A 12,972-nucleotide genomic window follows, 5' to 3' on the forward strand; every position below is an offset into this window, starting at 1 on the left:
ATGAGTGTTTGAGGTGGCAGTTAGGGTGAGGTGGACTTGTCATGCATGGGCTGGTAGGCCTGCTGCAGTGTTTCTTTCATTCTAATGTTCTTAGTTGTGGATTGCTGCTAACATACTGTATTGTACACAATTAAGTGAATGTTGGTTAATAGCTAATAAACAACATTGCAGGCACTTGATCCAAGGAACTGGAGTTACCTTCCTTCACTTCCCATAAAAATAATAATGGCTAGGCATTAATTAGTACTTTACGCTATCAGTATGCAGTTGCAGTTTAACTTTTATAAAGTAAAAGACAGGATAATAAAATGTGATACAGTTTACCACAGGTCAGTATTTTTCTTTTTTTAACTTGCTGCCCATCTCCTACTGAGGCAAGGTGGCCCATAAAAACAAACACTTTGACCATCACTGTCTTGCTAGAGGCACACTGATACCACAGTTTAGATATCCCTCCAGCCTGCTTTTATAAAACATGATTAAGGAAAACAGTGGTAATATTTGTGACCTTAGCTGGTGGTACTTTTAACACCTTTATATATGGCTGAGGCTGTTCTGTTACTCAGTTGTCCTCGGATTCAAATTTGTAATTTCATTCTGACACTAAAATTAGCCAGAATTAGCCAATTGCTCACAGATAAGCTCTCTGCTGGCTATGTTAAATTCACCTCTGAGGTCAAGAAAGGCTGCCTGTTTGCAAAGTCCCTGCCTAGTGAAACACTCAGCAAAGCAAGTTTAGGAATTTTTCCCAGATAGGAACCCACAGAGATTGGATGATGAGTTATATTTGGACATTAAGGCTAGTAAATTATTATAATCAGAATTGAGTGCTAAACCCACAGGGTCATACAGTGCTAAGCCTAGTAAAGAGTATCAGGGTGTTTGTGAGATGTCTAAACTTGTGTGAGTTTGGTTTTGGAATGGGTTCTGTTGGAGATTGCATCCAGTGGTCAGGTCACACATCATCCTGCAAGCCAAGTCTTCATACATTAAGGGTGTATTAGGTTATGCCATCTTTTCCAAGTGAAGTGGCTGCCTTTCTTCATTGCAATTTGAAGTTTAAAAGTTGTTTTGCAATAGGCATCATGTATGCCTATCTTCTCACAAGCAGCAGTGATTCTGAACTTCCTGCAGATACTATTGTATCTATTGGCCAAATGAAACTGAATGTTCTTAGTGAAACCTTACATACTCTAAACACATTATTGGCAAGTGATGTCCAAGGTGTGCGTGTTCTCTTTGAAATCTTTACAACCTAGAAAAGTGAAAATTATTGTATATGCATTAATTACAAGTTTTTTAATTGCAATGATACTATGTTGTACTGTATATTGATAATGTCATCAGTTAGTTTTGAGGACAACTAGTGTTACTACTTTAAAAAGGTCAAATAAAGAGAGAGAGATAACTGGGGCAGTTACTGTAATTTTATGAACAGACTTGTCACTATTGAGGCTTCTGATTTGACAGTTAAATTTGTTAAAAAAAAAAATTTAAATTCTTTCTATTCCATATACATGACTTTTGTCAACCATTACACTGTGATTAAACTTGTCAAAAGCTTTCTCAAAGTTTGTATATTCTGAATTACTACATTTTGAATATTGCTTGTCTGCAAGTCCATATTTGGGTTAGGTTGTGTAGAATGTTGTAACTGTTTTATCAGTCCTGCTTAGTACTCTTATATTATGGTAAGGCATGACAGTCCTTAGTTTTTTCCAGCTGCCACATGTATGATGTGGGGTAATTAACTCCAATAGTTATTAAAATTTGTGTGATGTCTAGACAAAATTTCTGAAATATAAAATATTAAGAAGTCATCGTAAATGAACTAAAGAATGAGACAGTTTTGGAAAGATGAAAGCAACTACTAGGAAAAAGGTGGGCTAGAGAAAGTGCAGGAAATGAGAGGCTGAGTAGGTATGGGGGTAAATTTAAGAATGCATTGCTCTAGTGCACCAGAAGTTTGTCAGTATAGGAACGTGGGTGCAATTGAGAAGAATGATGAGGTAAAGAGGGTGGTAAGGGAGAAAAAACTAGCCTGTGAGAGGATTTTACTAAAAAAGTTAGATGGAAGACAGGATATATGGAGAGGAAGAGGGAAGTTAAGGGAGTGGTTAGAGTGCAGAAGGAGAGCCAATGAAAGAATGGGCAAGTCTATCAGCAAATTTTGCTGAGAATAAGAAAGAAACTGTGTTGGAGAAGAATCAGTAAAGTAATGAAGCCTGGAGAGTAAATGGACTTAATTAAAGAACAAAAGAGGGGAGATGAGAGATGAGGTAGAGGTAAAGGAAAGATAGAAATGATATTTTGACGAGTTGCTGAATGCTCATGATAAAGAGGAGGCAGTGACTTCATGCATGGGGCAGGGAGACGTAACATAGAGTGAGGAGCCCAAGATGGATGTGGGGACAGTGCACAAGTCAATAAGTAGAATTAAAAGGGGTAAAGTGGCTAGGAAATATGAGATGATGATAAAAGACGTTAAAAGCAAAAGAGTGTTTTGGATTGGTTCATGTATTCATTCAATATATGCACAACAGAAGGTAAGGTACCAAAGGATTGGCAGTGTGTGTGCGCACGTGCATGTGCGCACACAATTATATGGGGAAGGATAGTTCAAGTGTACCTGTTGATGTGGTAAAATTATTAGTGAAAGGTTAGAGGTGAGAACAAAAGTCTGCAGGGGAGATACAGGAATGGTAGGGAAATGTGGCATATATGTGAGAAGTGCTTAGATAATGGTAGAGCTGTTTGTTGCTTTTATGAGTTTGGAAGAGGCATTTGACAGAGTGGATAGGGGAGCCATGTGGAAAATGTATGGAATAGGAGGTAGGCTACTAAAAGCAGTTTAGAGTTTTTGTGAATATTAAGGCTCAGGTTAGGATATGTAGGAGAGAGGGGTGGGTGGTAGACTATTTCCCAGTGAAAGTAGGACTTGGACAGGGGTGCATGATGTTACTATGGATGTTTAACATATTTATAGATGGGGTTCCCTAAGTGAATGCTAGTGTCAGAATATCTTTTAATCCCACACCTCTCCTATGTGATACAAGGTGAGGGGGTTGTTACAATTGCTTTTTAACTTTTGGACAGTTATTGTTTGGGATTCTGAAGAGAAATTGCAAAGTTTGTGGAACAATTTGGTAGGGTGTAGGAAATTAAAGAGCAAGGTGATAAGGGTAACATTCTAGGTAATGGTAGGTTGAATATCAGATTGGATGGACAGAGTGAATTATATTCAGGAGGGGGTGCTAAACTATAAGGGGTTATACAGCACCTGATTATTATTATAATCAAGGGGGAAGCGCTAAACCCGGAGGATTATACAGCGCCTGGGGAGGGGATGTGGAAGGCTTTCAGGCTTAATTCGGGGAACTGGAGCACAGATCCCTCTTCAAGGGGGGCTCCTTGGCGTGGTGAAGAGGCTCTTGGTCTGAGGAATTAGACCTGTCGGTCTTCTTCCTCAGACCGAACCTAATTACCCCCCAATCTCCCCTCCCCTATCCCATCCTCCCCTTTTTCCTTTCCTCCTCCTCCTCCCCACCCCTCCCTTTTGCCCTTCCTCTTTTTGGCCTTTGGGATTTCTCCCACAGGCGCGCTAGTTCCTAGGTAGGGGAAAGGATACCGGGGTCCATCCCATTCCGTTGAGGTTCTTGGCGGTGGCATAGTTTGCCGTGGAATCTGGATCGCCTGGGGATGTCCCGATCCCTCTCCGGTATCCCGGAGTAGCTTTGGGTGTCTTTCGGGCGACGGGTGTACCTCTGGAAGCCACCTTTCGGATTCCGGGGGTGGTGGCCGAAGGAGGTATGCTTTGTGGCGGATATCCGGCCGCCCTCTCTTTTGTCCACCTAGGTAGCTCGGCAGATGTGAGGTTGCTATCCCGGATTGTTAGTTTACTAGCATGATGGGTAGGGTATGGCACGGGTTCCATGCTGCATCTGCGCTACTTGCGGTGCTGAGGTCCTCTTGGGCACGGAGGGAGATTTCTGGCCCTTTCATTCCTCCTAGGAACTATCCCTCCCCGGTCCCCCCTTTTTTTATTCTTTTTTTTATTTTTATTTTCTTTTCTTTCTTTTTTTTTCTTAAAAACAAAAAGAAAGAAGTAACCTAACCATGGCAGCCCTAGTCCATGAACCTACTACCCCCGGGCCCCTTCTTGATACCGCACCCAGTTCTGACCCCGCCTCATCTTTGGAACACTCTTCAGACACTCCTCATGCCTCTGTACCTCTTGCCGGTGCTGTTTCCTCACCCACTTCAGGTACTGAGGCCTCGACTGACTCCTTCGATTTATCGGACCTTCGCTCTCCTCTGACTATGCTTCCGGCCTCTCCCTCTACGGTGCGGCAATTTTCAAATCGCCGACCCGTTCCACGTCGGACCAACTCTGGTCCCACACCTAAACACTAACGACAATTACCTGCTGATGATACTTCTCCACCTTCTCGTTCTTCTCAGAAACGATCGACACGTCCTTCACTACCTTTCCACGCTCAGTTTCAGACTGAACAGTGGACTAAATTCTTCACTTTACGACCGACTTCCTCTACTGCCTATCTTTCTGACCACAGTATTGGCAAGGCACTTCTACGCCATGTTGGTAAAGATATTTCTTTTCATGCTCTTAAGAGCGGTACGCGCATCATTACCGTACAGAATGCTACCCAGGCTCATGAGCTCTCTCGTCTTTCCCATATCGATACTGTTCCTGTCACTCTTGAAAAACATCATTCCCTCAATTCTTGTAGTGGTACCGTCATTCTGCCCCATACCATAGTTCAACAAAATTTCCAGACATGTGGCACTGACATTCTTGAACAGCTGGAACTCCAAGATCTCCCAATCCTCAAGGTAGACACGTTCTTCCTGCCCGCGGGCGGAGACGATACCCTAGCAATGTGGCTTGTTTAACTTTTGACAGCCAAGAACACCCATCCTCAGTTTATATAGCAGGACATCGGTTACAAGTTCGAAAGGTGATCCCTACACCACAACAGTGTAGAAATTGCTGGCGATTTGGCCATCCAGCGAAATATTGCAGATCTATCGCCGAATGCCCAGTCTGTGGTGCCGATGACCATTCTAATACGTCTTGCAATCGATCTCCCTCTTGCCTTAACTGTCATGAGGCTCACCCTTCGTACTCTCGCCGTTGTCAAGTCTATTTAAACGAGCGAGAAATCCGTTACCTCAAAGAGACAGAAGGTCTCCCTTATGCCATGGCAGTTTCTCATCTCCGCCTCCAAGGGAGACTCCCACGTGTTTCTTATTCCCGTGTTTCAAAACGTCCCCCCACTTCTGGTATCCCATCTTCTACACCCACCTCTGTGGTTACCTCTCCCATAGTCACTCCTGTATCTAATCCTTTTGCTGTCCTCGGCTCAGACGTCCCTACTTCAACGCCTCCGTCTGATCTCGCTTCTTCGTGTTCTCTCTCACAAGCCTCAGTATCGACGAGACCTTGTACGACACCTCCCAATCGTCCCTCTACTTCTCAAAAGTCAAAAAAAGGTCTGTTAACACCTCCTACCCATCTTCCACCTCATTTTACCCTCCCTGTCTCTGTCCCTGGTTCTCCCCCTCTCACTGGCTCAGTTACAAGTGTAGAGGTTCACCCTCCTTCTCGTACTGTACCTTCCTTCCCTGTTCCCTCCCAAGTTTCTTCCTCTTCTGCCACCTCCCAGGTTCCTGCCTCTTCTGTCCCCTGCCACGCTTCTCCAGTTCCCTCCACCCTTTCGCCCCCCCCCCTACCTTGGTACAGTCCAATACAGTTCCAATCTTTACTCATCCTCCCCCTACCATTTCCAATATTGTCTCCCATACGATGTCTCTGAATTCCAAAACACTTGAAGCAATCTCTGAATATATTGCAGAGACCAAACCATCAATGGACACTGATCCACCTTCCGCTCTTTCTCTCTTCTCTGCTCCATCTGCGCAACTCCTTTCTTCACAGCGCACCGTTCCTTTGCTGCTTGAACGTTTTCCACTGCCTCCGCATGTGGACTTTTCTAACCCCTCTAGTCCGTAGGAACCCTTACCTGCGGATTTCAAGTATCTTTATCATTGCCAATCATGGCCTATTTACAGTGGAATATACGCGGCCTCAGGGGTAATCGGGGTGAGCTTCAGATGTTACTCTCCCAGTTTGCCCCTGTTGGTGTTTGCTTCCAGGAACCAAAATTACACTCTGCTGTTATTTCTCCCATCTCAGGCTATAATTTATTGTATTCTTCAGATCCTTTTCCTGATGGGACCTTTAATGAAAGTGCCCGTCTTCTACGCACTGATATTCCGTACCATCAGCTATTTGTTCATACTTCGCTGCATTACACAGCAGCCCGTATCCACTTACATAGGTGGTATACGCTCTGTTCTTTATATCTCTCTCCTTCTCGGGCATTATCTATTCCGGATATTGCCTTTCTTGTTTCGTCATTACCGCCACCGATTCTGTTACTTGGTGATTTTAATGCCCACCATTAGCTCTGGGGGGGGGGGCCTCACTGTGATTCCCGTGGAATTCAGTTAGAGGCTTTTCTTGCCACCCACCTCCTCCATGTTTTAAATACAGGTACTCATACCCATTTTGATCCTCGGACTCGTACTCTCTCTTGCATCGATCTCTCAGTCTGCTCTTCCTCCGCTGCATTAGACTTCACTTGGTCTGTTCTCCCGGACTTACATGACAGTGATCATTTCCCAATCATTCTTACTTCCCCTTCATATTCGCCACCTCTTCGCACCCCACGCTGGCAATTTGATCGGGCAAATTGGAACCTTTACTCACACCTAACTGTTTTTAAAGAGGTTCCTTCTTCGTCCTCCATCGATGAGCTTTTACACCTCTTCTCCTCCGTTTTCACTGCAGCTTCTCATTCTATACCCCAAACTTCGGGCAAGCATTCTCAGAAATGCGTGCCTTGGTGGTCTCCTGCTTGTGCTCGTGCAGTACGTTTGAAATGCGCTGCATGGGGCAGGTACCGGTACAATAGAACCACAGAGAGACTCCTTGATTTTAAACAGAAGCGTGCGATCGCTCGCCGTGTCATCTGTGCCGCTAAACGCACTTACTGGCGAGATTGTCTCCACCATCACCTCTGCTTCCTCTATGAGTGCAGTCTGGAAAAAAGTACGAAAACTGAGTGGTAAATATTCTCCTGACCCGGCTCCTGTTCTGCGGGTTGCCGGTGTTGATATAGCAAACCCACTAGATGTTGCCAATGAAATTGGCAATCATCTGGTCCGTATTTCTCAGGGACTCCATCTATGCCCCTCATTTCTTTCCTCAAAGTCTGCCAGAGAGTTAGCACCCTTGGACTTTTCTTCTCTCAGAGAAGAACAGTATAATGTGCCTTTTACACTTCAAGAACTGGAGGCAACACTCTCAGCTTGTCGATCATCGGCAGCTGGGCCCGACGACATTCATATTCGTATGCTACAACATTTACATCAGTCAGCCCTTGCAGTCCTATTACGCCTTTACAATCTTATTTGGTCACAAGGAGTTCTTCCACAGCTGTGGAAATCCGCCATTGTTCTCCCTTTCCGCAAACCAGGCACTACGGGACGTGAAACCTCCCACTATCGTCCCATTGCTCTTACCAGTGCAGTTTGCAAAGTAATGGAACGCCTAGTAAATAGACGTTTAGTGTGGTATTTAGAGACGCACAACAATCTCTCCACTCGTCAATATGGCTTTCATAAGGGACGTTCTACCATAGACCCCTTACTACGCTTGGATACGTATGTTCGTAATGCCCTTGCGAATAACCACTAAGTTATTGCCATATTTTTTGACCTTGAGAAGGCATATGACACAACTTGGAGGTATAATATTTTAGCCCAAGCCCACTCCTTAGGCCTTCGAGGCAATCTACCATCCTTCCTTAAGAACTTTTTAACTGACAGGCATTTCCGTGTTCGGGTTAATAATGTGCTCTCCCCGGACTTTATCCAAGCTGAAGGTGTCCCTCAGGCATGTGTTCTGAGCACAACACTTTTTCTCCTTGCTATTAATGATTTGGCCTCTAGTCTTCCATCAAATATTTGGTCATCACTCTATGTTGATGACTTCGCTATTGCCTGTGCAGGCGCTGACTGTCACCTCATTACAGCTTCTCTCCAACATGCAGTCGATCGTGTTTCCAATTGGGCCACCACACGTGGGTTTAAATTTTCCAGCACTAAAACCCACCAAATTACTTTCACTAGACGCTCTGTCATCTCCGATCATCCTTTGTACCTCTATGGCTCCCGTATCCCTGAATGTGATAGTCAAGTTTCTGGGCCTCCTCTTTGATCGTAGGTTATCCTGGAAACCTCGCATTACCTCTCTGAAGGCAACTTGTCACAGCCGGCTGAACCTTCTTAAAACCCTTGCTCATCTTTCATGGGGAGCTGATCGTCGAACCCTCCTTCGCCTACATTCCACCCTTATTTTATCGAAACTTGATTATGGTGACCAGATCTATTCAGCGGCATCTCCTGCTACTCTCTCTAGCCTTAACCCCATTCATCACCAAGGATTACGTTTATGCCTTGGTGCTTTTCGCTCTTCCCCTGTCGAGAGCCTCTATGCAGAAGCGAACGTTCCATCCTTATCCGATCGCTGTGATGCCCATTGCCTGCGCTACTATGTACGCTCTCATGATCTCCGCAATCCTTCCATTTATAGAATGGTCACTGATATTAGTAGACATTCTTTATTTGTTCGCTGCCCCTGTTTACTCCGTCCCTTCTCTCTTTGCCTTCATTCGCTCTTGTCTTCTCTTCAACTACCACCTTTCTATGTACATGTAGCATCTCACTTTTCCCTAACCCCCTGGGAAGTTCCAGCTGTTCGAGTCTGTTCTTTCTCCCTCCCTTGCTCGAAAGCCCAACTGTCTACGGTCGCTTCCCGCTCTCTTTTTCTTGACCACTTTCACTCTCATTCTCATGCCATTGCTGTGTACACAGATGGCTCTAAGTCTTCTGACGGCGTAGGATTTGCAGCAGTGTTTCCGGACAGCGTCGTACAAGGGCATTTACTATCTTCGGCTAGTATTTTTACTGCTGAATTATATGCCATCCTTACAGCACTTATCCGTATTGCATCTATGCCTGTGTCATCATTTGTGGTTGTCTCAGACTCCCTTAGTGCTTTACAGGCTATACAAAAATTTGATACACCTCACCCCTTAGTCCTCCGTATCCAACTTTGGCTACGCCGCATCTTTACCAAGCATAAAGATATTGTTTTTTGTTGGGTCCCTGGTCATGTTGACGTACAGGGCAATGAACAGGCAGACACTGCTGCGCGGTCAGCAGTACATGACCTACCAGTTTCTTATAGAGGTATTCCATTTACAGACTATTTTGCTGCAATATCTACCCACCTTCACACCTGTTGGCAACAACGTTGGTCTACTATGTTTGGCAACAAACTTCAATCTATTAAACCGAGTATAGGTTACTGGCCGTCTTCTTATCACCAGTGTCGAGGTTGGGAGACTACTCTCTCCCGTCTTCACATTGGCCATACTCGTCTTACTCGTGGATATCTCATGGAGAGGCGTCTTGCTCCTCTCTGAGAATTGCCAAGCTCCATTATCAGTCAGCCACATTCTGTTGGACTGCCCACTTTATCAACGAGCACGCAGAATTTACCTCTGTCGTCGTCTTCGCTCCGCTGCTCTCTCTTTACCTTCCCTTCTCACTGATGGACCCACCTTTCATCCGGACTCTCTCATTGACTTTTTGACAACAACTGACTTCACAAATTCTGATACCTTCAGCCCTTTCTACTTCAATCTCTTGCTACCCTCTACCCCCGTACTATCCCCTGCCCCGCTGTTTTCTGTAACCTGCTGATCATCCCTCCTCCCTTCTGCCATCCAATACCCTCGCTTCCTTCCCTACCCTGCAGCGCTGTATAGCCCTTGTGGCTTAGCGCTTCTTTTTGATTATAATAATAATGGAGCACAGATCCAATTCCCTAAATCAAGAGCCCCTCACCAACATCAAGGAACCTTCCTTGAGGGGATACAGCACCCGAGGAATAGGAGGCATTCAAGTTTGATACAAGAGGAGGTGCAATTCCTTAGATGAGGAGCCCTTCACTGACTTCAAGAAACTCTTTCTCCTCAAGAAGAGTGAATGGGCATGCTGTTAATGGCAGCTTCAAAGTGGAGTCATGTTTGTGAAAGATGTTATAGTTTGGCGCTGTATTTTTTTTTTGGCATTAGCAGTCTTCAGTCAGTTAATTGTATCCTAACTGTAATAGGTTAATTTCCCTTAAAAAATGGGCCCAATACTCATAAAATCCAATCAAAACTCCAGAAGAAAGAAAGTACTTGGTTATTTTGAATTTTGCCAGTAGTTGTGTACGATCTTCTGGGAAGTATGTGACATCTGTGATTTTACCCATTATCTCCTTCTCTAACCAAAATTTTTTATTCTTGATAAATTCAGGATTTTTTTTTATAATATATCTTTACCCATAGTCATTCAGTATTATTATTATTATTATTATTATAAACAAAGTGCTAAACTCACAAGGGTCGTGCAGCATATTATTAGGATAGTTCAACAATATTTTATAGTGGAAAGACACATGTATTTAGCATAAATTACATGAAAATTTCTATGTACATTTTAAGTGTGGTTAATGAAACCACTAATTACAAAAATGTGCCAAATTTTATGTACTGTACCATATATTGGCAAAATTACTGCATAAAATGCTAGTAACTTGTAGAGGTTAAACATTTTAGTAATCATGATTTGTCATGATCTTAAACCCTTGAGGGGATACGGTATATATCCAATAATTTATTAAACATAGTTATATATAAAAATAAAAGACTCCAGAATATTTAGTATTGGCTGTCAAATAATGATTAAGTACTCCCTCAAAAGGTGAGCAAAACCCCATCACCTAGACTGCCAATGGGTCTTTGGCTTGGGCAGTCACATTGAGAATCTAGAAAAACAAATAAAAAATGGAAACTGTACAATGGCAAATTTCTTATGATAGTAATTAAATAACTTGTTATACAATATGTAAAATGTTTTAAATACTGTATATAAAGCTAAGACTGAATGAAGCCCTATAGTAAAAAATTTAACTTGTATAACACTTCTTTACTTGGTTTCATTGAGAATGAAGTTATCACAAAACCAAGCCGAGTTGCACAATGAGAATCACTAACCTAACAATACAAGTTTCTATAAGCTTGGTAGCGCCAGGGGGACATTTACCGGGTTACGTGCCGACACTAAAGGGAAATACTGTACATGTCACAAAGTAGCAAAATTACAAAAGAGGCTTATTATATTTACAGGACTATAGTATAACCATTTGCAAGAGCAGTAAAACACATAGTATATCCATAAAGGTCAGCATAATATAGGATACAAATGCATCAGTTATGTACAAACTGGAGGCACCACAGGATTCTTATGATACAGTACTTTGCCGCCCCCCCCCTCCCCACTGTTACAACAGGAAGGGGAAGACTTGGCATGTACTTTCCCGTGAAGTCTGAATTCTAAATTTAACAGTGCAATACAGGATTTTTTTATTACAATGTAAAATGAGAGTATTGAAATTTCAGAATTCAGACCATAAACCTCATACATCTTGTATACCAGGATTGGGACTAGACTTGCGTTGGTTTGACTACTGGAGAGCGGTCATTTGTGAAATTCGCAAAGGAGAACCAAAAGAATTGCAAGGCACAGGCATCACCTCAACACTTGAGTGGGCAATTGGGCCCTAAAACTTTTGTCTGGAGGACTAATATCAGAACACCAGAATGTCCTTTAAGTAAGGCTGGCATGGTAAACTCAGGCCACTACTGGAGGTGTCTGTTGCCTGGAGGTACCTGGAGGAGGGGGGTGTCAAAATTGATTAATATGACACCTTAGACTATGCAGAAGACACTTAAGATTTGGCAGACAAATGCATGCTAGCATGTGGAAAGGCACATAGAACAGTTGCCATAAGTGAAAGGAGAGGGGGATGGATGGGAATCCTCTTTCAGCCCCCCCTTCCCCCCAACTTTCATGAACACTGATTCATTTTAGCCACACAAGCCTTATGCAAACTTAATTTTTTTATGTACAGTTAAAGGCTGAATGTGTTCACCAGACTACATACGTACTTTAGTATACATTTCAGTACCGAAGTGGAAGAACAGCACAATCATATCAATGTAAAATATTTGCCACATTATATCACATCCTATGTACATTAAGAGAAGTTAAAGCTCCAGACCATGTTAAAATCTTTAGTTGCAATAAATTTTCAAGCTTAACATTATATTATTCACAAATTTATTTACATCTGTACTCACTTGTGTCCTTGGGATAAATTTGACTAAATTTTGTTTAAATAAGCAAGATTGTTACCAATGACCTCCCTATTTTATTCCACCAATGACTGCCCCTGACAACATTTTCATTCTTGACTACTTTATTCACCAAATTCTACTAGAATAATTTAGCTTTCTTCTTTAATTCTGTCTGTTTCCAATTCTGCAAGCTGTAAAATTCATCATGGCTCATGCCAAGAGCTTTATTAAATTCCTCATCATTGAGATATATCTCAAGATGGAGAGGATCAACACCATCTGGTAATGGTTTAACCATTAGCTCAGCTAAGGAGTACTGAGTACGGGAGAGCTGGGCTAGGATGTCTGACACCAAATATTGGCCACCTTGCTTCCACCTTCCTTCCTAAAAGAGACAAATGTGAAAAAGTTAAAATACAAAATCAGGAAGAATGATTTCATTATTTAAATATATTAACAAGAACAATATAAATGTCAATCTAAAGAATAAACTGCTGAAATATTTGTAATTGTCAATTAAAGCATTTTTTTATTTCATACATCCATCTTACATCACAGTACTAAAACTTCAAACCTTTTTGTACAGTTTTACAATAATGATTTAAAACAAATTATATTAATACTTCATTCATTG

General features: G+C 42.6%; 1 protein-coding gene across 1 annotated transcript in view; it reads right to left on the bottom strand.

Moving 5' to 3' along the window:
• Nucleotides 1–10,578: 10,578 nt before the first annotated feature.
• Nucleotides 10,579–12,972, bottom strand: part of LOC128695569 (uncharacterized) — an 854,631-nt gene continuing 852,237 nt past the window's right edge. The window contains exon 36 of the mRNA XM_070093194.1: nucleotides 10,579–12,723. Within this exon, the coding sequence (XP_069949295.1) occupies nucleotides 12,478–12,723 (246 nt within the window). The 3' untranslated portion in view covers nucleotides 10,579–12,477. The remainder of the gene's footprint in view (nucleotides 12,724–12,972) is intronic.

The sequence above is a fragment of the Cherax quadricarinatus genome, chromosome 42, assembly GCF_038502225.1.
Source record: "Cherax quadricarinatus isolate ZL_2023a chromosome 42, ASM3850222v1, whole genome shotgun sequence".
NCBI classification, from domain to species: domain Eukaryota; kingdom Metazoa; phylum Arthropoda; class Malacostraca; order Decapoda; family Parastacidae; genus Cherax; species Cherax quadricarinatus.